Source organism: Corythoichthys intestinalis, chromosome 5, assembly GCF_030265065.1.
Source record: "Corythoichthys intestinalis isolate RoL2023-P3 chromosome 5, ASM3026506v1, whole genome shotgun sequence".
NCBI classification, from domain to species: domain Eukaryota; kingdom Metazoa; phylum Chordata; class Actinopteri; order Syngnathiformes; family Syngnathidae; genus Corythoichthys; species Corythoichthys intestinalis.
Window position 1 is genome coordinate 41,845,674 of NC_080399.1, and position 24,907 is coordinate 41,870,580.

At 40.6% G+C, this 24,907-nt stretch overlaps 1 protein-coding gene across 1 annotated transcript in view; it reads right to left on the reverse strand.

Moving 5' to 3' along the window:
* hsp90b1 (heat shock protein 90, beta (grp94), member 1) overlaps positions 1 to 23,527 on the reverse strand; it is a 34,375-nt gene extending 10,848 nt beyond the window's left edge. The window contains exons 1-21 of the mRNA XM_057837513.1: positions 23,360 to 23,527; positions 22,823 to 22,925; positions 19,506 to 19,647; positions 19,315 to 19,431; positions 18,914 to 19,245; positions 18,740 to 18,851; positions 13,097 to 13,222; positions 12,890 to 13,006; positions 12,574 to 12,711; positions 12,292 to 12,369; positions 12,151 to 12,216; positions 11,771 to 12,040; positions 11,435 to 11,680; positions 10,662 to 10,798; positions 10,513 to 10,591; positions 10,081 to 10,236; positions 9,888 to 9,992; positions 9,791 to 9,813; positions 9,069 to 9,150; positions 2,199 to 2,598; positions 1,012 to 1,047 (exon numbers count right to left, since the gene is read on the reverse strand). Of these exons, the coding sequence (XP_057693496.1) occupies positions 1,012 to 1,047; positions 2,199 to 2,598; positions 9,069 to 9,150; positions 9,791 to 9,813; positions 9,888 to 9,992; positions 10,081 to 10,236; positions 10,513 to 10,591; positions 10,662 to 10,798; positions 11,435 to 11,680; positions 11,771 to 12,040; positions 12,151 to 12,216; positions 12,292 to 12,369; positions 12,574 to 12,711; positions 12,890 to 13,006; positions 13,097 to 13,222; positions 18,740 to 18,851; positions 18,914 to 19,245; positions 19,315 to 19,431; positions 19,506 to 19,647; positions 22,823 to 22,925; positions 23,360 to 23,408 (2,914 nt within the window). The 5' untranslated portion in view covers positions 23,409 to 23,527. The remainder of the gene's footprint in view (positions 1 to 1,011; positions 1,048 to 2,198; positions 2,599 to 9,068; positions 9,151 to 9,790; positions 9,814 to 9,887; positions 9,993 to 10,080; positions 10,237 to 10,512; positions 10,592 to 10,661; positions 10,799 to 11,434; positions 11,681 to 11,770; positions 12,041 to 12,150; positions 12,217 to 12,291; positions 12,370 to 12,573; positions 12,712 to 12,889; positions 13,007 to 13,096; positions 13,223 to 18,739; positions 18,852 to 18,913; positions 19,246 to 19,314; positions 19,432 to 19,505; positions 19,648 to 22,822; positions 22,926 to 23,359) is intronic.
* Positions 23,528 to 24,907: the final 1,380 nt, after the last annotated feature.

Consider the following 24,907-nt stretch of genomic DNA (forward strand, 5'->3'; position numbering starts at 1 on the left):
TAACACACAATTAACAAGTTGGCCTTTCACTGTACTGACATTTAAATCTGTCTGAGCGGGCCTAGTGCATTAATTGCGTCAAATATTTTAACGTGATTAATTAAAAAAAATAATTAACGCCCGTTAACGCGATAATTTTGACAGCCCTAATTATATTTCATAAATTTATTTCAGTCTAAATCATTACTGTATAATTTTAGGCCTGCAATTTTGCAGGCTGCATGACAGGTTAGTTAGCATATTGCTTGACAGTTCTGAGATCAAGGATTCAATCTCGGGCTCTGGCCTTCCTGTGTAGAGTTTGCATGTGCCTGCCACTATGTGTTTGTTTTGGGTGTTCCACTTTTCCCACACATCCCAAAAACATGCATGGTAGTTGTATTGAGTTCATTTTGCCTTTGTGTTGGTGTAACGGGTGCAAGCAGGTAGGTTGCACGGTGTGGAAAAATTCCTCCCGATGCCTTCAAGAGACTACACTAGTGGCTGGAGCTGCTAGCATGGGCTTTTAGCCTTGTGGTTATCGTGCTCTCCTGCCACATTGGTGGCGTGGATTCAAGTCCTCACCTGGTCAATCAAGGGAAGCGCATCACATCACTGGTGGGAATCAGACCAGTTACATTGGCAACTACTTCAGTGTGTATCCTACCTCCCATAGTTAGATAATGAATCAAATAATATATATATATATATTTTGACATACATTGCCATGAAGCACTATTTTTCCTCAAAACAAGACAATACAACATTTTTGGGTTGGCTGTACCATATTAATGGCATATCTATTAATTTTATTGAGAAAGGATTATTTGAATAGGAGTGGTTTGAATTTTGAGTGTGGTTTCGAAAAAAATTAAACTTCCATCTTAAGGCACCACTATTTCTTTGCATGTAGGACTTGGAAAGCAGTTTAGCCAGAAGACAAACAAAAAGTAGTAATGTGACAATGTCATAAGTGTAACATCCTACATGTCCAATGTTTAAAGAGATGACACAGTGGAGGGAGTTGCTCACCTGAAGCTCTTCTGATGAATCTGTTTATGATGGGCGCTGTGAAAAGAAAAACAGATTGCATATTTAAGTCAATCTGGAGCTTTTCTGGCACTGTAATGACGTCGACAGCGAGCTTTTTTAAGCTTGACCTCATTTGGAATATTCAGCCGCGTAGCGAGACCTCAATGAGGACACTGTGCTTTCAAGTGTGTGCACCTCCTTCAATTGAATTTCAATGACACACAACACAATACACAAAAGCTTTTATTAGGCAAACTAGAGCTGTTTCAATGAGGTATTATCTGAACAGTCCGTTTATGACTGAAGTTTGTTCAAGTGCACTACCTCATACTCACACCTGTTTCTAGCATCCTCTCTTGCTGCTTCAGTTGAAAATAAAATATAATTGAGCTTTAGGGGATTGATGACAATTTCAACAGAAAGAATCATTGAGAATGTTTTGGGGCCAATTTCATAAATAAGACAGAAAGAAAATCAAATAAACCATATGTAAAAAAATAAATAAATAAAAAAAAGACAAAGTGAAGAAAATTAAAACTAAAACTGCCACGCTTCATAAATAAAGCATCATTAAATTTCTGAAACAAATAACACCATGATTAAAAAAATACAGACCAACTTCCAAAATAAAATGAATATACTGTATTTAGAAGCATAAAACCATGTCATGCCATCTAGAAGAAAGGCAATAAAAGACAGATTCACATGATTAAAAAAAAAAAATCTGAGTACTAAAATTAAAAATAACCCCTCAAAAAGAAACACAGAAAGAAACAGGAAAAAAGTGTAAAATATTCCGTGTGTTGTATTTTTTCACGTACACGTCCTGCTTGCAGAGCCCATCAGGCTGCATTGTCCAATGAGCTAAGATTGCTAAATTACATCCTCCACCTCATGGCATTCCCACTGAACCGACATAACAACCACAATCTCAAGGGAAATACAATATTCCACTCACATATGTGTGAGCCTTTTGCAAAACATTTGCGCATGTGTCTGCTCTGCACCATTATGTAGCATCATGCACGCATGCAGCCTGGAGGCCCACATCACACGAGGCCTACAGACTAACAGCGGGGGGAAATGCCATGTTTGAGGACAAGTATTTTTAATGGCTGAATCATTTTGCAGCATCCTGGTGGTGCAGCATTCCATGCATTACCGTAACATCCGCCTAAAACACGTACCTTGAAAATCTTCGTCGTCTTCATCGTCGTCGTCTTCTCCGTTCTCAGAGTCGATCTGCATGGCCTCGTCGAGGAAATTGACTGCCTTTCCTCCTCCGCCGCCGCCTCCGCTGGCAGTTCTCTGTCCGTGCTTCGACAGCGACGGCGGCGGCTCCCCGTCATCTTCGTCCCCATCCCGGCCGAGCGGCGCCCGGCGGCTGTGGCTCTGCTCGCGGTCCTTGAGGCGGGTGAAGTACTGCAGGGCGAAGTCGAGCAGGTCACCGGGCTGGCTCCTCAGCACTTCCACGGTAAAGCTCTGCAACAGCTCCGTCAGGCCCGCGGGGATTTCTATACTCATCCCTGGGGCGTGCGCGCGTGAGAAACGAGAAGGAGAAGGAAGACGAGGAGAGGGTAATAGCAAAATTTAAATAAAAAATAAATAAAAGTCCTTGAATATGGTGTCAAATATGCGCTTTTTGCTCGTGAAAACGCCTCTGTGCTACGAGCATCATCAGTAGCATCCTCTTCGTCGTCTTCTGATGATGATGGCTATACAGGAAACCCACGCATGTGACCCAGGTTTCCATGGCAACCCCCCATCCAATGATTGCGTACGAACAGCAGCGAAAAGACACTCCTCTTCCTCAAAGCACAAAATGCTAGGAAACTGGTTGCAAATTGTGACAAAAAGATGTGAGGATACAATATAAAAAAGTACGTGATTATAAATATATATATATATATATATATATATATATATATATATATATATATATATATATATATATATATATATATATATATAATGTGTATATATTACACTCACCGGCCACTTTATTAGGTACACCATGCTAGTAACGGGTTGGACCCCCTTTTGCCTTCAGAACTGCCTCAATTCTTCGTGGCATAGATTCAACAAGGTGCTGGAAGCATTCGTCAGAAAGTTTGGTCCACATTGACATGATGGCATCACACAGTTGGTGCAGATTTGTCGGCTTCACATCCATGATGCGAATCTCTCGTTCCACCACATCCCAAAGATGCTCTATTGGATTGAGATCTGGTCACTGTGGAGACCATTTGAGTACAGTGAACTCATTGTCATGTTCAAGAAACCAGTCTGAGATGATTCCAGCTTTATGACATGGCGCATTATCCTGCCGAAGGTAGCCATCAGAAGTTGGGTACATTGTGGTCATAAAGGGATGGACATGGTCAGCAACAATACTCAGGCAGGCTGTGGCGTTCCAACGATGATTAATTGGTACCAAGGGGCCCAAAGAGTGCCAAGAAAATATTCCCCACACCATTACACCACCACCACCACCACCAGCCTGAACCGTTGATACAAGGCAGGATGGATCCATGCTTTCATGCTGTTGACGCCAAATTCTGACCCTACCATCCGAATGTCGCAGCAGAAATCGAGACTCATCAGACCAGGCAACGTTTTTCCAATCTTCTATTGTCCAATTTCGATGAGCTTGTGCAAATTGTAGCCTCAGTTTCCTGTTCTTAGCTGAAAGGAGTGGCACCCGGCGTGGTCTTCTGCTGCTATAGCCCATCTGCCTCAAAATTCGACGTACTGTGCATTCAGAGATGCTCTTCTGCCTACCTTGTTTGCAACGGGTGGTTATTTGAGTCACTGTTGCCTTTCTATCAGCTCCAACCAGTCTGGCCATTCTCCTCTGACCTCTGGCATCAACAAGGCATTTCCGCCCACAGAATTGCCGCTCACTGGATATTTTTCTTTTTCGGACCATTCTCTGTAAACCCTAGAGATGGTTGTGCGTGAAAATCCCAGTAGATCAGCAGTTTCTGAAATACTCAGACCAGCCCTTCTGGCACCAACAACCATGCCACATTCAAAGTCACTCAAATCACCTTTCTTCCCCATACTGATGCTCGGTTTGAACTGCCTGTTTGAACTGAACATGCCTAAATGCAATGAGTTGCAGCCATGGGATTAGCTGATTAGAAATTAAGTGTTAACGAGCAGTTGGACAGGTGTACCTAATAAAGTGGCCGGTGAGTGTATAATATTATATTATTATATATTTTTAATCACATACTTTCACACACATATGGTGGAAAACACAGACAAGACTGAAAAAGCAGTTTCTGCTCTTGCACTCCTCTTTAAAAGAAACTGCTGTATTTTAAGCCAAAATAACTGTTGTGTTTGATAGAACAATATGTCTATATGCTGGCTGCCATAGCAGATTCATGGCGCATTGAGCCCCCGAAGTATTTTTAATTTGCCCGTTTTACCCTGGAAACCCCCGTTTACAGATGTCGCGCAGCCGTTTTGATTTCAACCCAGCCATGAATACAAGGTAAGTAATTATATTTATTATTCAAAATGTCTGTCATTTTTAGCTTAGAATTGATGTATAATATTTTGTTTAAAAAAAAACAAAAACAAAAAACCACTTGAATAAATTATTCACTCGCATATTTTAAACTTTAAAACAAATTACGTCACAAAAAAAAATTGCGTCTGTAAAAAAGTCACGGACAAGTTTGTTATGTATGTTAGATGATAAATAATCAATCCAAAGAAAGAAGAAAAAAAAAAAAACGTTTAAAAGGGCAAATATATAAAAAGAAAATCTCGACCACTCCTCGATGTCTGCGATTTCTACATCGCGACCCTTGTTATATTACCATACTTCACCCATAAAATCCCCCCAAAATCCAGCTGTGGCCATTCACAGCTGCGTCTTGACACTCAGTGATACATGCAACATGGAGTTTTTGGATCGAAACAAGGTAAGTACGCAATATCTCGTTAAAGTACTGCCGTCTGTAATTTTGCTCTCATGTGCTCTCACCTCCAGATAGGGTTTAGCTGTTTAAAAAACTTAACTGAAAAAAAAAAGCCCTCCTGTCCCAAATTTTTCTTCCCCCGGAAAATTGAGATTTTAAGCTTTCCAATGATGTATCACACATGCATATCGGACAATTTTGAAATTTGGCTAAATTGGGGGTCTCAAAGCGGAACTTCAAATCACCCGAGTGTATATATATATATATCATAATTTTTGGACTATAAGGCGCACCTGACTATAAGCCGCCACCCACCAAATTTGACACGAAAACGGCATCTGTTCATAGATAAGACGCACCGGACTATAAACTGCAGCTGTCTTAAATGTATTATGGGATATTTACACCAAAAGATGTCAACCGATAAGACTTTATTTGACAGCGGCATCATAAGACTTTCATAAGACCAAATGAAACATCATAAAGCTTTGAATTTACTGGTTGCAATACTTCATTGCTTCAAGAAGCTTCATTTGGCCATCACTGCTCCCTTGGGGGAGACAGTGAACTACTGCTCCCCCAAGTAGCTGCCTCCTAGTATGCATTGCAGCGCTAAGAAAGTAAATATCTTACATTCATATTCTGTGCTAATTATTTCTTCACCTACTGTTCCAGTTGTTTCATTGATTGCTAGTTATGGCATTTGGTAACATTTTATTCGAGAGCGGCGCCGTTAGACTGTCATTAGACAATCATAAATATGACACGAAACTGTCATGATGAGCATTAATGAATGGTTATAACAGATGTCATTTCGTGTCATTCGGCAAATTATCTCACTTTTGATTGGATGTAAAAGATCCAAGCTGGAGATAAATGGAGTTAGTGACATAATTTGCTGGATGACAATTACATCTGTGATAAGCATTCAGTCATGTCATAATAAAGACAGTTTTATGACGTCGCTGTCAAATAAAGTGCGACCTATTAACCCAAGTAAATCAACAAATAAGACGCACTGGACTATAAGCCGCAGGATTCCGGATGAGGGAAAAAAAAAAAGCGGCTAATAGTCCGAAATTTATGGTATACTACAGTATATACACACAGTGGAATTCATAATTTTTAATGAAATAAGATTTTCCTATGTAAATCACTGATTGTTTAGAATAAAAAGTTAAATATGTTCAGTTAAATATGTCATATAGCAGATTTTCTCAAATATTAGTGTTAATTATTTTAAAAAATAGGCTGGTGCATTAATTTCAGTACTCAGAAAAACATGATCAATATGGGGCCGGATGTATGGGGGGGCCGGAGTGGGCACGGCCCACCAAGACGTGAGTCGTGCCCACCCAATCAAAATGTTTGGAATATCTATTGTAGCGTCGCACTGGATATAGAGAATGCACGGAGAGTTGGTCTCACCTACTTTTTTATTGCAGGATTAATGGTTACTGTTGGCCGCAACTACGCCGAACAACCAATCACCAAAACAAGCTGTTTTTCCAACCTCGTTTGTTATCCGCGTGCTTCCTCTCTCTCCTCCAGACACATTCTCGCAGTCGGACATCCGGGCATTAATGACGTCTCTAGCCACAACAAAGCGTCGCCATATTGAAATGGGGGCAAAACACGAGTCACAAGCAGTTGCTCTGTCGTGCATTGTAGTACAAACGCGTTGAACTTTTATCTTATTTGTGGTCTTTTTTTCCCCGTCGGAATGACTAAAAGTTGCCGTGTTGCGGGTTGTAATACAAGGAAGAGTTCGGAGCCGCATTTGAAGTTCTTCATTCTTCCTCGTGAGAAGAAAAGGACAAGCAAATGGCTGAAAGCAGTCAATCGAGGAACAGTAAAAGAAGACCGTTCCGTGGACCATTCTCGCCAGTGGGAACCGAAATCCAGGCACATTTAGGTTTGCAGCCCACATTTTATTACTGGTGAGTAAACTTTAAGCGATTTTTTTTGCCCCAATTAGCTGCTAGGATTCAATAGACTAGGCAGTGGTTATTATGACCGTAACAGACAACTCGCAAAGCGTTATTTTTCTTTTGCCGTGAACTGCTCTGATCGGTCAATCGGTATATTATTGGCCTGGTGGGAATTGGTTATTTTGCCAGAACGTGTTCACGGCTAAATAACGCTTGGAGGCGAAATACCGGTTACGGCAGAAATAATCACTCCGTATATACTACCAGTTTTCTTAGTTACAGTACATATTCCATGTAATTGGTAAAGGTCAACTTACTTGGTGACTATGAGGTAGTTGTAGATGTTTCCGAACTCTACTGCAAGCAATTCCTTTGGATTGTTTATCCAGCTATCAGCTGCGACTTTGTATGGACAGATTTGCAGGCCAATACACGCTAATTTTAAGTTGTATCGCCTCCTCGCGTCTGTCGGCAGTGCCTCGTGATAATAATAAGTCATGTTTAAGACGTTTTTATGAAAAAAAGACGCAAAACACAGCTGAAATACATGAATTTCAGACGTTTGTTTACGGATGTTTACATGTGCGTGCCCCTATCTCAAAATGGCGACACATTGCTATGCGAGATGACGTCATCGTGACATCACGCCGACTGCGAGAATAAATGGTAAATGGTGTTATACTTATATAGCGCTTTTCCACCTTTCAAGTAGATAGATGAATGAAAAACACAAATAACCCCCCCCTCCAAAAAAATTAATGCAGCCTCAACGGGAGACAAGCCAGTGCCCTACTTGTGCTGGTCCCAAGCCCGGAGAAATGCAGAGGGTAAAAAAAAAAAAGCCTGCATTGGGGGTGCCCCCTCAAGATTTCTTAGTGCCCACTCTGGTGGGTAAACCTAGATCCGGGCCTGGATCAATATGTAGTAGAGCCTCCTTTTGTAGAAATAACAGCCTCTAAAGGCTTCTTACAGCTTCCAATGAGGGTCTGTATTTGGGTTGAAAGTATTTTTGACCATTTTTCTTTGCAAAGCATCTCCAGGTCAGTCAGGTTTGATGGTTGCCCAGCATGGACATCCAGCTTCAAATCAGACCACAGAGTTTAAATAATATTCTGGTCTGGACGAGATGGCCATTCAAGAATGTTGTACTTGTTCCTGATGAATGCCAGAGTAGATTTGGAGCAGTGTTTGAATCTGTTAGTATTGACAGAAATCCATGCAAGCTTCAAATTTAACAGGATTGCAATACCCTGCACTGGACACACAGCCCCGTAACATGGAATGACCACCAAATTTTACTGTGGGTGGCAAGTCTTCAAGTCCAGTTTTGTTTCATCAGTCTACAGAACGTTATTCCAAAATGAGGCAGGTTTATCCAAATGTGCTTTTGCATACATCAAGCAATTGTGGCATGTGCGCAAAAAAGGCTTGTTCCACGTTACTCTCCAAGTCAACATCTGCTCGTGCAAAGAACGCTGAATAGCTGACCGATGCACAGTGACACCATTTGCAGCAAGATACATGTTGTAGGTCTTTGGAGGTGGTCTGTGGGTTCAATTTGACCCTTCTCTCCGCTTATCTGAGATTTTACTTGGCCTGCCACTCCGGACCTTAACTTGACTGTGTATGCGGTCTATTTCCTTACCATGTACCTCACAGACACACAACTCAGCTTTCAGAGTACAATCAAGCGAACAAATGGCGCGCTCATTGGACAAATTTAGAAGAGGAAATACCTTCCTCCTGTGTGGGGAATGGGAGGGAGTGTGCATGCAGCTGCATTTAACATAAACGTGGCATAAGCGCACCCTGGTCCGCTTGCATTCACAAGAGAAGCAAGATGGGCTTAAAGCGGACCAAGACAGGATTTTTGAGCGGACCACAGTTAGCTTGTTTGGTCCGAACTAGACTTCAAATGCGTGTTCATTTACAAAACGAAGCGGACTGGGTGGGGGGGGGGGGGGGGGGGGGGACTATTTAAAATGAACCAGTGAGCGGTTCTGTGAAAGCGCTTACATTATAACTGCAGACATAATTTTGTAATTTTTTTGTAACAAGAAAAAAAAAAAAAAAACACCACAAAGTGGCTTACAATTGTATGGAAAAGTATTTTACAAATAAGTACTCTTCCCTATAGACAGGATTTGTGCAGTGCATGACTAATGGTTGTCCTCAGGGCAGATTCCCCCACCTGAGCTGTAGAGCTCTGCAGTTCATCCAGATTCATCATTGACTTCTTTGCCAGCATCTGATCACTGCTCTCCTTGTTCAGACTGTGAAGTTAGGTGGATGACCATGTCCTTTACATTTTCAGTTTCCGAATAATGGGCTGAACAGTGCTCCATGAGATGCTAAAAGCTTGGGAACTCTTAATGGCCAAACCCAACTTTAAATTTTTCCACAACTTTATTCCTGACCCATCTGGTATGACCTTGGACTTAAAGATGTGGTTTCTTATTTTCCTTTTACACCGCAATGCTCTGACAAAACCACTGAGCCGGTCACACAACAGCTGAATTTGTACTGTACTGCACACAGGCGGAATCTAAATTTTCAGTCAAATCTTTGTGTAATGTGACATGTAATGTGCATGTTTTGCATTACATAACTAAGGAAAATTAACATGAAAGGATTCATTATAAGGATCAATGGTAGAACTATAGCCTCAAAATCAACGCAATGAGAACCTTTTCCCTGGAAACATTTATTCAATCAAGAAACAGGATTTTTCCATCAACAGGTCAGTTAAATATTAACAAATTTACAGGCATGAGGAATGTAAAAAAACACAAACAAAACCAAAGCGCTCCATAAAAAAACCCCTGACCAACCATTGACAACGTGAACCACAGGGGAGGCGCTATTTGCAGTTTTCCCACTGTTGTTCCAATTGCTCTTCATTTGGCCTCTCACAGTTCATCTTTTTCTGTAGCAACCTGTGCGGAAATATTGGGGAAATGTCAGTGAAAACAAAAATTAGACCTCTTGCTCCAATGTGGTGTGCTCTTACAGCTTCATCATCTTCGTCCACGATGTCCTCATCTGCCTTCTCTTCAGCTTCGTCGGAGTCTTCCGCCGTCTCCTCTTCAGGTTCTTCCTCAGGGTCCTCTTCTACCTGAAATCACAAATAAGTGAAGATATTTTATATAAGAAAGCCCATTTTGTTGACGTTACATGCTTTTATCAGACATCTTATATCTGACCTGCTCTTCCAGAGGTATGTTCATGCTGAGTCTCAGCATCCGTTCTATCCTGTCGCCATAAGCCTTTGTGTCAGCCAACTGATAGCCTGACCGCAAAGTGGCCGTCTCAAAAAGTACGGTTGCCAGATCTGACGCAGTCTGGTCCTCGGCGTCGTCCTACATTGACAGAAATGAATAAGGTTATATTAAATTTCAGGGCGCAGTATAATTTTCAGATTAAACTTTGAACATGAGGATATAAAAATAATTTTTGAGACCAAGGTCATTATGTGAATCCAGTTGTATTATTTCTGACCCAAGGAAGGATATTAAAGGAACTTTCAAAATCGTGCATAATTACGAAAATGAGATAAAAAAAAATGTATAGATGATTACGACTTCAATCTCAGTCACTCGCAGAGTCATTCTTTTATAGGCTTGAGATGCACTTACATTGACACGTTTGAGCATCTGCTTGATGAGGGGATGCTTGGGGTTGATTTCTAATGTCTTCTTCTGGCTGGCGTAGTAACTGCAAAGTTTTGCATCGGTTAGGCCACTTTCTCTTGTGTATTTGACCATTAAAGTTATTACAAACTCACTTTGTTGAAATATCTTTTCCGGTCTGATACGCCTGTGCCTTCATGATCCTCTCCATATTCCCTGACCAGCCGTACTGACTGGCAACCAGCGCACACGGAGAGTTTGTCAGCCGCTGAGACAAGATTGCCTTCTCAATCTGCAGATATACACAATAACAGAAAACATTTTGAATTGATAAGGTATCAAAATAAACCAGTAAAAAGATAAAATTGAATTTATAAAAGTATACGCAAAAAGTGCATTTAACATTAATGTATCAGTCAGGTTCATTGCAAATTTAAGTACAATACAAATGACATTTATGTTTTCATTAAATATATTTTGGAAAAATGCATACTTAACCTTTAGTTATATCAAGATTTTTTAGTAAAATAATTTTACATATTTAAGAATTGTTCATGTCACCGACTCAGGGTGTACCCCACCTATTGCCCGTAGTTAGCCGAGATCCAGCACCCCGGCGACCCACATGAGGATAAGCGGTTTGGAAGATGACCGACTCAATTGTTAAGGTCTTAAAATATTCAGATTTAACCATTTTATTGAATTGGTGAATTACATTAAATGAAAAAAAAAAATTAACGTGAGTACATTTTTAAAAATTAGCAATGTCATTGGACATAAAATACTACCGTGTTGAACAAATTTAGACACACATATTAACTTTAAAATGCTTCAATAAGCAATATTTTAACCTCACCTGAAACATGTTTACGTATGTGTGATGCGTTTGGTCACATTAAAATGTGTAATATTTTTTTCTTCAGCTGACCTTGTCCTTGAGGGCCTTATCCTTGAGCCAAGTGGTGAGTGGCTCGTACTCCTTCTCCAGCGCCTCACGCTTCTCCTTGGCCTTTTCGCTCTCGTCAAACTTGATGCCCTCCTTGGCCACGTTCTGGAAACGCTTGCCGTCAAACTCTGGCAGGGCCTGGATGCAGTACTCGTCCACGGGCTCTGTCAGGTAGATCACCTCGTAGCCCTTCTTCAGCAGCCTCTCCACAAATGGGGAGGCCTCAGCCTGGAAGGAGACAGTTGTGTCTAATCTTGCAGTTTTAGCAGGACGTGGCCATTTTGCTCTGGGTATTAATTATGCTTTCTCCCTCTGTACCTCCTTCCTGTTTGTGCCAGCCATGAAGTAAATCTTGTCCTGCTTCTCCTTCATGCGCTCCACATACTGCTCGAGGCTTGACAGAACAGTCTCGCTATTGGATGTGCTAAAGCGCAGCAGCTTGGCAAGCCGCGTTCGGTTGGAGTGGTCCTCGATGACTCCCAGCTTAATGTTTGTGCCGAACTCCTTCCAGAACTTATCGTTGTACTGCTCCTCCGCTATCTTCTTGATCATGTCGAGAGTTTTGCGCACCAGCTTCTTACGGATCACCTGATTGGAGGGGGAAGAAAAATTAGCAAGCATCCCAAAATTTTGCAACTGACCCACAAACAAGCGGAGGGGTGTTCATTTGGAAATGCATGCATTTTTTATGTATTCACCTTGAGAAGCTTGTGCTGCTGAAGAGTTTCTCGGGACACGTTAAGCGGAAGGTCATCAGAATCAACCTGATTTGAGGAGCGCAAAAATAATGCATTGAAAATAGGTGAAAACATTACAGCATAGTCAAAATGATAACTCACCACTCCCTTGACAAAGTTGAGATATTTAGGCATCATGTCGTTGAAGTCGTCCGTGATGAAAACCCTCCTAACAAAAAGCTGTGAAAAGCCAACATTTCAGACAAAATGTAGTGGAAAAAAGTTTTTTCAGAATGAAGCTTGACAATCTCATATGGTTTCTACCCTTTGAATGATTAACGTCTTTTTTTCCCATTCAAACAATGATACAATCAAATACAAAAAATTGCAATGATTTCAGCCATGATTGTGATGTTATACTTCTACCATTTCATTTAGTCTTACCTTGATGTAGTCGTTCTTCTTTGAGCCATATTCATCAAAGAGGCCACGGGGAGCAGCGGTGGGCACAAACAGGATGGACTTGAAGGTTACCTCTCCCTCAGCCGTGAAATGGATGTGAGCCAGAGGATTGTCACTGTCCTGTTGGGAGAGCCGTAACTTCAAACACGGAACCACTTTCACATTACGATACACTAGCATAAAGCTTTGCAAGTAAGTAGTGCCCTTTGATAAAATCATTTTTTAAGCTATTTTAACAATATACAGGCAAGCATCCGCTGTATCCTCCGTTACTTAGGGATTGACCTGTTTGACTCACCTTGGAAAAGGTCTTGTAGAAAGCATGGTACTCATCATCCTCAACCTCCTTTGCTGGTCTCTGCCAGATGGGCTTGATGTCATTCATCAGCTCCCAGTCCCACACAGTCTTCTCAACCTGATTGCCAGGTGAGGGGAAATTTAAAAAAACAAATTTTGTCAAATCTTTTAAACCAACATTTGTTACAGCGACTAGTGTAAAATTTACTTTTTTAGTCTTGGGTTTGTCTTTTTCTTCCTCCTCTTCCTCAACTTCAGCCTCATCTTCAGAAGCTTCCTTCTCTGGTTCCTCTGTTGCCTCAGTATCATCAATGGGTTCCTCCACAGTCTCAGTCTAACAGGCGCAACAATAAATTTCAGTTTTACAACAGTTTGAACTAGAGGTTAGATTTTGTGCCCGAACCCGAACGCGACCCGACCCGACATTTGGGTCGGACCCACAATTTTAGCATTCACGTTCGGGTCAGGTCGGGTCGGGCCGCCATGCCGGACTAATAAATTATTTAAAAAAAAAAAAAAAAAAAAAAAAAAAAAAAATGGAGAGCATGCTCTCTGTATTGCGCTTTTGCTTGTGCGTGTGCACGAACGCCGTGGCGCCGGCCGCTTTTTCTTCTTGTCCTCCCGCTGCACGGCCGAGGCGCCGCCCTCTCCTGTTCCCTCTCCTTGTCAGAGAGGCGCGTCCATGTGAGAACAATATCCCACACACTCAGAAATATGTTTAACAAACTTTCCCAGCGTTATTTCGTTGTGTGAATGCTTTGATAATTCTCAAAAAAATATGTAGATTATTTAAACATTAAGAAAACTTGCGTTTTTTTCTGCCAACTCGAAGAAATGAAAATAAATTGCTGCTGCTGCGTTTTTTCCGCGTCACTCAAAACAAAAACAAAAAAAAAACAAAAAAATCGGGTTTTTCGGGCTCGGGCCTGCAAATCTAGTTAAGTGATCGAGCTCGGGCCGGGTCGGGCCTCAATACCAGCGGGCCGTGTCGGGTCGGGCTGGATTTTTTAGGCCCGAACTAGGCTCTAGTTTGAACTAAAGTTGCACCGATACCAATACCAGTATCGGCAGGGGGCGCCGATCCGGCCCGAATTGGTAGTATCGGTATCGACGAGTACCAACATTTAGGGCGCCGATACCATCTACTGGCATCACGTGAACGCAAATGTACTGTCCTCCCCACGTGAGCTAACTTCCCAATTCCAAATGCATGACATCTGTATGTCTTTGTCTCAAAATTACCAAACGAAATTAACACCTTCGTCTTCAGTTTTAAGGATGTAGATAGACTACAACGCATACGCTGGTCATCTAACATGGCATTCATAAACGATTAGCATACGTAAGCTAACGCCTGCTATTATAGCGCCGATGGGATCAGAAAGGTTAAAACCGTGGGAGACTAAGCAAACTCATGGTTTCATGATGAACAATGAGTGGCAAATTAAGAGCGCCGTACTTCAAACTCGTCCTGTTTATGAAAGTCGATTGTCATATGTGTTGCGCAGTAATGAGCAGAAGTGACTTCTGTGGCCAGACAACACTCAAGTGGCGCAGCGCGCACACTAGATATCGTCAAATAGCAACCTAGATGTCCTATGTTAGATCCCATGCCAACTCCCGCGCGCACACACTAGATATCATCAAATAGCAACCTAGATGTGCTACATTAGATCCCATGCCATTCGCTGCGTGAGCCCAGAGCGACGCGTAGTCCATATTAGTACATTGATGAATTAGAAACCACCATGACTGAATGGAAGTTAAGCAGGCGAAATCAATCCATACCAGTGACTATAGATAATGCTGCAAATACTGTTAATTCAGTACATGTTACAGATGGACTCGGACCACAAATAGGATGTTTTGCTTGTATGGTAAATATAGCTGCTAAGAGAGCTGCAGCAATCAACAGTGTGCCCCACTTTACAAACAGTAAAGGTTGTTCTCAGCTTTTATATACAAAATTTCTTCAGATCAGTAAGAAGTAAGCACATAAATATTATGCACTAAAATGCTTGTTTATATGATGTTATTTTTGCATGTTAGCAAATTAAAAAAAAAATAATAATAATAATAACAGTTGTATTTTCTGTTTCAGAGCATTAAATGTATTGAATTGTATCGAAAATCGTACCGAACCATGACTTAACTGTATCGTTGCATCCCTTATACGTACATATACACATATACATATACAGTACTGTGAAAAAGTTTTAGGCAGGACACCTGCCTAAAACTTTTGCACAGTACTGTATATTTTTATTATGTATATACATTATACACGATATACTGATTGTATATATTTTCCCCAAGTGGAAGCTTCCATGATCCTAATAAATTTATAAAAAAAAAAAAAAAAAAAAAATATATATATATATATATACACACAGGGGTGCACATATTTTTTTGCCCAGGTTCTCAGAGGAGGACCTGGAGATGTGAATTGGTCCTCATTGAGCTTGAGAGCCGACCCGCCTGATGCGATAAAATTATGACAAGCTTTAGTTAGAGCCAAATGCCTTTTATTAATTATATTAACAATTAATGCCTTATTAACATCAACTGGCACAACAAAATTGCCATTACTTTGAAGTGAAATGTAAAGAAATAAACATAAAAGCAGTACTAATTCAAAATAAAGGGCATTATGCGGCTCCCACATTAACTCCAAGCCTTTGTAAAAGTGGGATGTCCTCCTCCTCATAAGAGCTCACTGAACGTGCATGTTTAGCTTTGTGAAATGCGAGCAAAAACACGTTTGTCAGTGCATGGCGCTGCTCTTCATTAACTTTATTCCGCCACTTGTCCATAGGGCGACTGGGGTGCTTGCCTGACATCGATAGTTTGCTTAATTGCCACATGCTCTGTTTTTTTCGTGCATTTCAAAGTTTGGATGGCTGAAATTCTTGGACCCAACATAAAATGCGCTGCCGTTATCAGCGATTCTCACGGCAAATTTTGTACCACATATCCGTGCGAGCATCATTTGCTTCTAGCTATGGTACCTCCTGCAGCCACTTTTCAGCAAAAGTCCTTTTTTCGGTAGCTCCGGTGACATCTCTGTCGTCTGCATTTTGAGAAGTGATTATCTCGTGTCCGCCGCAAATACAGTGGTCAGCCATCGGTACGCAAAAGCGTATGGAAACCGTTGAGGGCCAGCGCATTTGTATACGTCCAGTACGCATATTTATGTGCACCCCTGTATATATATATATATATATATATATATGTATGTTTTTTTTTTTTTTGCTAACAGAGTGGTATCGGAATGGTATCGGCTGATACTGCACAGCCAGGTATCTATCGGTATCGGGCACAAAAAATGGTATCGGTGCAACACTAGTTTGAACTAGTGCTGCAACAATTAATCAATTAACTCGAGTATTCGATGAGAAAAGAAGAATCGAATTAAATTTTGCTGCTCCGAGTATTCGTTTAATTAAAGTGGCGTTGTAATGGTTTGTTTTGAAAGTGTTTGCATTTAGCTTTATTGATTTGCGTGGATATAGACCCTACTCACATGACATCACAACCACGCCTCTGCGCCATACTGTCCGTCAGCTTGTCGTGGTTATGCATTACCGCTACGTAAATTCCTCCTATTATGGTGTGTTTTTCTGCTCGTTAACATTAATAATCAAAATGGTGAAGACGTGTGTGGCGGTTGGTTGCAGTAACAGAGAAGATAGACGGAGAGACTTAAAGTTCTACCGTATTCCGAGAGACCTGGAGAGGAGAGCGAGATGGACTGCTGCAATTCGACGAAAAAACTGGGCACCAAACGATCACCACAGACTATGTACCGTAATTTCCGGACTACAAGCCGCTACTTTTTTCTCTCATTTTGGGTCCTGCGGCATGTGCAATGATGCGGCCAATTTGTGTATTTTTCTGACGGCCGCCAGGGGCGCTCGAGCATGGAATGTGGGAGTGAGACACGTGGAATATATGTGTCGAGGAAAACGCTAGTTTGCACTACTACCGGTTGTTTAACTTTGTACATTGTGAATGAATACAGGTGGCGAACCCTCGTCTTTGTGCATGAGTAGAATTGGCAGACTTGCATCATGGAAAATGCTAGAAGAAATTAAATTGGCCATCCGAGTTGTATGGGACGCTTTGATGACGAGCGGCGAGAGATCGTTTGCCAAGACTCGCCGAATGTGAAGAGCAGCTTTGGGGGAGCCTAGCATCGTGAAGCGCTGTGAAGATCATTGCGAGGCTAATCGCCGACAATATACAGTTTCAAATTCAAGATGTTTATTTCTTCCGCCATCATTACTTTTTGAATAATATTTAGCTGGTACCAAGTGAAAGAAGCTGGCCTCGTCTACGGATCATCAGTTAAACAGGGATGTCCAAACTTTTTGCAAAGGGGGCCAGATTTGGTGTGGTAAAAATGTGGGGGTCTACCTTGGCTGATTTACGTAGAACAATATATCTAAACAATTTTTAGCAAGCCCTTCTGTGTGTCACATTTGCTTTATTATTATTTTTTAAATTCATAATTTCAACAATCTCGCCTTTATGGCGTTCTCTTTCGACACTCGGGCTCTTGCGAAATACTGCTGCTGTGAAATTAAACTAGCTTCAAGTTGCTATAATTTCTCGCTGCGTATCTTCCTTGTAATGTTGTCGTACATGTCAGCGTCTTTGAGAACAGCGACTGTCTCTTTGCAAATGAGGCAGACACAGTTGTTGCGTATTGTATTGAAGAAATAGTCCAATATCCACCTATCCTTGAAGCGTCGGCCATCGCAGTCAACTTTTTTTTATTGATTGTCGCCATTTTAGAACATTGAAAGTAAAGGGTCACACGAGGTAATGTTGCTTAGAGTGCCGCTCTTAAAGTTTTTCCAAAGTTTCGTGAGAATAGGCTGAGTTTCTGTGGACAAGATAGCTGTAGATATCAGGGTAGCAGATGTCAGGCAGAGACGGCGAAGACAGCGGGTCGAAAAATATCGATTTAGGCATCAAATATGGATCTGGCGAATGGATAAACTGTAGCTTTTCCACATAACGCCTTTTATGCAACGCATCCAATGAGTTTAGGACTGAAAGCACCAGGGCTTCCATGAATTGCACTATAAATTGCACGACAAATTGAAACCATTGAGAATACGGATAAACAATGACGGACAATACGGTGGCCGGATACAGTGACACGTCATTGTGTGACGTTGGTGAGTGGTGTCTATACTGCCCTCTAGTGTGCCTCATTTCACATGGCTTAATCCAGCTGTCCAACATAAAATAAGTTTTTGTTTGAGCTTAAGTTTTTTTTTTTTATGCATTCGTAATTTAGTTTATAAGTATATTTAGCCTTTTTTTGTGGGAATATGTGTGTGAACCATTTGTTAAGAGCATTGTAAAAAGAAGATGGCATTTTACAGCTTTTAAACCAGCGGACTTTTGCTATGTAAATTAGCCAATTGTCCTTTTGTTGTATATAGATCCTCATTTACCGGTATTCATTTTTTGTACCGACCATTTGAGGTTCAGCTCAGGTATTTTAATTTTTTTATGTTCCTTATCCGATTACTCGATTATTCGAACTAATTAGTTCATCGATTAATCGACTACTAAAATAATCGATAGCTGCACCCCTAGTTTGAACAAATCTACCACAAAACCCTCGATTCTACTAAAGCATTGCCTTTGATATTACTTTAGATTATCAAGTTTATTATTAAGGTTGTTGAGCCCTTTTCTGTGTCTAAAAGTGACCCATTCTGCATTTCTGCCAAATAAGTCTTGCCATAAGATCAGACAGGTGCAAGAAAAAAAACACCCTCCGCCCCCCAAATGTGCGATGCCCATACTATAATGTCAGACAAAAACCCATTACCTTGCTGGCCCAAACATAAATGGGGAAGTTGATGAACTGCGAGTACTTCTTGACGAGGTTTTTAATGGTCTCAAGCTCCAAGTAGTCTGAGGCCTCCTCCTTCATTACCAATCTGTGGAAGAGATTGAATCAAGTTTCTGCAGAATCAAAATTGGACTGCTCATTTGAACCTACGTGATGGTGGTCCCTCGGCCCAGAGTGTCTCCGCGGGGATCCTCGATGACCGAGAACTGGTTGGAGTCAGACTCCCAAATGTGCTGTGTGCCGTTGTTGTGCTTCGAGGTGACAATGACCTTGTCAGCTACCAGGAAGGCAGAGTAGAAGCCCACGCCGAACTGTCCAATCAGCTCCGAAGTCGACTGGTCCTCTGACTGCATCTCTGTCATCTTGTTGAGGAACTCGCTGGTGCCCGACTTGGCGATGGTGCCGAGGTTCCTCACCAGCTCATCTTTAGTCATGCCGATGCCCGTGTCCGTGATGTGGAGCATATTTTTCTCCTTGTCAGACTGGAGAACATGAATAAGCTCAAGTTAGCACTTGTTTCACCGATTCACATAGTGTCTGGATTGTCATACTTTAATTTTGATGGTCAGCTCTTCGTTGGTGGCCAGCGCGTCATCGTTAGTGAGTGACAACAAACGGATCTTATCCAGGGCGTCGGAAGCGTTGGAGATCAATTCCCTGAGGAAGATCTGAAAAGCCAAATCTCCATGTTTTAGCCACAAACCAGAACCCACATATGGGTGTGCACGCAAGCCTTGCTCACCTCCTTATTCTTGTATAGGGAGTTGATGATCAGTTTCATCATGCGGTTGACCTCCGCTTGAAAGACGTGCTTCTCAGACTTTTCCCGGAGTTCCTTAATCTGGGCAGCATTCAATCCATCCAGCTGGATGGCTTCCTCCTCCCTGCGGAGAGGCAGAGGGGAAAACAAAAAAACCTTACATGTGACACATCACACATCAGCAAGGGATCACGTCACCGCAAATAACATGCAGAAAGGTTATTCCCTTAGTGCTCCACCAACACTGTTTTAAAAGGTTGCTACAACTGTACGCAAATGTCATGTTGCCCTTGTTCTATAAACAAAGACCAATCAAACTACAGGTTAAGTGCAGTTCAACCACAGGGATTTGCCATTGTGCGCCTAGCTACATAATTTTGTGATCACCCACACTAATTACAAGTCGGCTTGAAACGAACAAAGGATGAAGGTATATTTGGGTAGTAATCTAACAAGTAGACTAAAACTAAGACTAAACTTGTTGGGTTGACGGCAGAGAAAGTGAGCCAACTTTTAACATATATGTCGGCAACGTTGCACCTTTCCTAAAATCAAACGCAAGCCAAATTTGAAATCATACCGGCTTTTGGACCATATTTATGTATATATAAACAATCGTCACAAAAGTGGAGCCACAGTTTAATTAGTTTCTATCATCTAACGCAGTGGTCCCAAACCTTTTTGGCATGGCGGACCGGTGTGAAGAGGGCCTTTTTTTTCACGGACTGGCATTGTGTGGCAGAAAATTACTGTAAATTAGGGCTGTCAAATTTATCGCGTTAACGGGCGGTAATTAATTTTTTAAATTAATCACGTTAAAATATTTGATGCAATTAAAGCATGCACGGAATGATCCGCTCACGCGTTGCCTCAAACACATTACAACAACGCCGTTTATGCACATTGAGAGTGAAGAGAATACCACCGGCGACTTGGGGGCAGCGCCCTTCCATACTAATGTTATTCCTTCTAATAGTGGGAGAATTAGTAGTTGTGAGACGTTTATGCTGTTGCATTGTGCTATTTGTGCTCCACACATATTTCTGTAAGTTTTCTTTCTTTTAGTGGCAATTATGTGTCTCTTGTTGTATTTTGGGTAAGATATGTACAGAGACATAGATGTTATAAAGGCGAGTGGATACAGGCGTTCATTGGACCGCGCCGTTTATTGGCATAAGCTTCGGCAACTCCTTCACAACAAACTAAGTATCATTTAGTGAGAGCACAACAAAAATAATATTCCATCTCTCAAAAAAAAAAAATGTTCACAAAAAGAAAAGTACTTCAGTCTGTAGTAATGAGGCCCTATTCTCACACAGTTAAACAACAATGCAAAGTGAACTGGTATTCCCAATGAAAATAGCTATGCAAAATACACATAAAACTTACTCAGACTTTGGTCACTCTATTCTTATTATTGTCATTTTTATTCTTATTATATTAACTCTACCTTTGAAAATTTTACAAATTTTATTAAAACAAAAACATTCAGAGGGGTATTAATATAAAATTACTATAACTTCTAACTATAACATTCATCTTTTAAGAACTACAAGTCTTTCTATCCGTGGATCCCTTTAACAGAATGTTAATGCTAGAGCTGGGAATCTTTGGGCACCTAACGATTCGATTACGATTCAGAGGCTCCGATTCGATTATAAAACGATTATTGATGCACCCCCCTCCTTTTTTTTTTTAATTAAATTTATTTTTATTTTTTTTTTTTTTATAAAGTTTTGTACATTAGTTCCAAAATTGTTCAAAAATACTCTCAGGCTAAACCAAACTACTATTTCAGTATCAAGTTAACATATAGCATTAAACAAATATACAAAAATAACATTAAATAAAAAAACTCCAGTCCCCATTCTGTATCAGCAGCTTTAAACTACATTCAATTAATTTAATGTTGTGAATCAACCGTTAAAGTTGTTAAAATTGCTCCCGTTATTCCACAATTTCCCTTTTGTCTACTTTTGACATGTGAAAGTTTTAAAACTATTTTAAAGATAGATTCAAGTCAATATTTTACCGATTTAGGAGTATTTTAGATAAAAAGTTAATTAGGTTTGCTTGGAAGGTTCGCTACAACATTGCAGGGAAGTTTACTGCTTTAAGATGGCGGTCGTTTACTAACGCGCGCATCTAGCTTTTTGCAGATGTGCTGCTACCGCTACCGAGTCTATAATCCATCTAGTCCTATATAAATGATATCTACCGTAACATTATGTAGCTTAGCTGTACTTGTAGCAGCTTTTCGGCAGCAGTCAGGTATGTTGTTGTGTTTTTTTATCTCGTGGCATGAGTTGAGCTAGAGCCGTGAGTTGAGCGTTGGCATTACCCGAGGGGCCGGTTAATGAGAAGCATAATGTTTAGCTACTCCAGCTCCGTTCTGTCCCGAAGACCACGCGGCGCGCTGAGTGTGTTGTACTTCCGCTTTACTTGGCATATTTCAATAATCGGAATTTGGATGTTTGTGAATCGTTCTCGAATCTTCCACGGCCGAATCGCGAATAATCTAAGAATCGGAAATTTTGCACACCTCTAGTTAATGCCATCTTGTGGATTTATTGTTATAATAAACAAATACAGTATTTATGTACAGTATGTTGTATGTATATATCCGTTTTGCGTCTTATCTTTCCATTCCAACTATAATTTACAGAAAAATATGCCATATTTTAGAGATTGTTTGAATTGCGATTAACTTTTAAGCGGTGATTAACTCGATTAAAAATTTTAATCGTTTGACAGCCCTACTGTAAACATAAAATAACGAAAAACTAAAAACGAACATTAAGTGCTGGGAAAATGTAACTGACCATATGAGCGGACATAGATATATGAAAAAAAGATGCTTTATGCTAGGTCCAAAAGATTTCAGTGACGACTTCCTTTCCAGTTTTGTTATATCTGAAGGGTACAGGCATATGTGTCAAAAGGAACAGGTCGTTAACGCAAACGCACCATGGACTGGTACCAGACCCCAGACCGGTGGTTGGTAATCCCTGATCTAGTGGACGAGTGTTTAATTGTTCTGCCGGTCACTGATGTCGCTGGCAAAGAAATAAACTGGCAAATTTTTAAAGCATACCTGATATCTCATTTCACACCATTTGGTAATCAGAACTACTTCAAATTAATTATCTTTATACAAAAATGATTAATTTTCTATCAAATTACCCAAAGCGCTTGTAAAAGTTTCATGGGATGGTGTAATTTTTTTTTAATTTAAATTTGCAAATAGACAGTCATTTTACAGTATACCAAGATGTTTTTTTCTTCTAAGCAACACAAACCTTTGTACAACCTCGTCGTCAGTCTTGGAGCCGTCCCTGCTTTTTCCCAGGTCCTCATCAACAGTGCCGTCCACGTCCACTTCATCCTCGGCCCTCACAGCAGCTAAGATAAAAGGACAATCTCAATTGGCTACAAACCCATTTTAGAATTTCCTAATTACTAATGCTCGTGCGCAGGATTAGGCGTAATAGGTGACAACCAAACGACGACGAAATCAATTCAGAAAAAATCTATTAAATGTACGTGATGAGGAAAAAGGAAGTGTAGTAAGTCAGGTTCAATGAAGATTCACGACAGAAACTTCTAGAAAGGCGGATGCATACACTCAAAGGTAACCTTGATGTTGCATCAATATATGCACAAGAAATGACGAGTGGTGGAATAAACACGCTTCAAGTGGATTCGAAAAAGTTATACCTTTGGCATAAGAAATGTCAAGGCATTATAACAATCATTGCTAGCTAAACGGCTAACCATAGCAATTTCCCGGTGTGTGAACATTTATTTGACAGAACATAGCGTTACAGCTTACTCACCAAAGGCTAACAGCCCGACGAGAAGTCCTAAAACCCACGTCCGCTTCATTTTAAGATTAGATTGGACTGCTCTCAGTACAGACAAAAGATGAAGGGACACACGCCTCTATCTTTTCATTAGGTACTGACAATGAACTGCCCTCGGAAACGCTGCACAACTAAATGCGCCGCATTCGACCAATGGTGGCGCACCACGCACTACTGTGGCCCAATCGCAGCAAAGATGACACAAGAACGCGGGCCAATCGGCGTGTTCAACATAAGTCGATACCCTAAAATCGTGGCTCGCCACTATTGGCCGAAAATCCCCCCTTAATTTACGTCTAACTTTGTTTATTTTTTAATTATGCAACAAGTGTTTCATCGTAAAGGGTTAGGGTTACAAAACCATTTGATGCAATACAATCACAATGAGCCCATGAGCGCAACGCAAGTAACAAGCGACGCCATATGAATGTTAAGTACTTGTTTATGTACAGTATGTAACAATACTGGTTGCTTAGTCTAAGAAATACAAGGACACGTAATATGGAATCGTACCGTTTGATTTTAGATTAAATATGAAACGCCAGAGAGGGAGAGCGAGAGACGTCACGTCCGCCTCACACTTCTGTGATCAAATTTATCTTGGGTCCGGCCTTTCTGTGGGGAGTTTGTAAATCTAAGAATCAACCCATACAAAACAAACATTGCTTAGATCACGCTTAACGCATTTTTATTTTGAAACGCAACGTAATGTTTTCTTTTGGTGAAAACCAGAGGAAGTGAGGAACACGCTAATTGGAACATAGCTCTTGTTTAAAGGCGGAGTCGATGTCATTTGTACCTAGCGGCCATCTTACGTCGGGGGGACTTTTGCCACTAAAATACTCTTAATGAGGCGATTTATCAAACCCTGCCCATGGGTGTGATTCAGACTGGATGTTAAATAAATAAACAAAAACCCCATTATATTCATGGTTAAGTATTTGGTTAAATTACTGCATATGGATTTTAACATGCCTATGGTTATGATTCAGACTGGATGTTAAATAACTAGGGCTGTCAAACGATTAAAAATTTTAATTGAGTTAATTACAGCTTAAAAATTAATTAATCATAATTAATCGCAATTCAAACCATCTATAAAATATGCCATATTTTTCTGTAAATTATTGTTGGAATGGAAAGATAAGACACAAGACGGGTATATACATTCAACATACGGTACATAAGTACTGTATTTGTTTGTTAATAACAATAAATCAACAAGATGGCATTAACATTATGAACATTCTCTTAAAGTGATCCATGGATAGAAAGACTTGTAGTTTTTAATAGATAAATGTTAGTACAAGTTGTAGAAATTTGATATTAAAACCCTTCTTAATTTTTTCGTTTTATTAAAATTTGTAAAAATTTCAATCAAAAAATAAACTAATAGCTCGCTATTGTTGATGTCAATAATTACACCATGCTCACTCATGGTACTAACCCATAAAATCAGTTGAACCCAAGCGCCAGCAGAGGGCGCCAAACACCAAAAATATGTAACAAGCGGACATTACA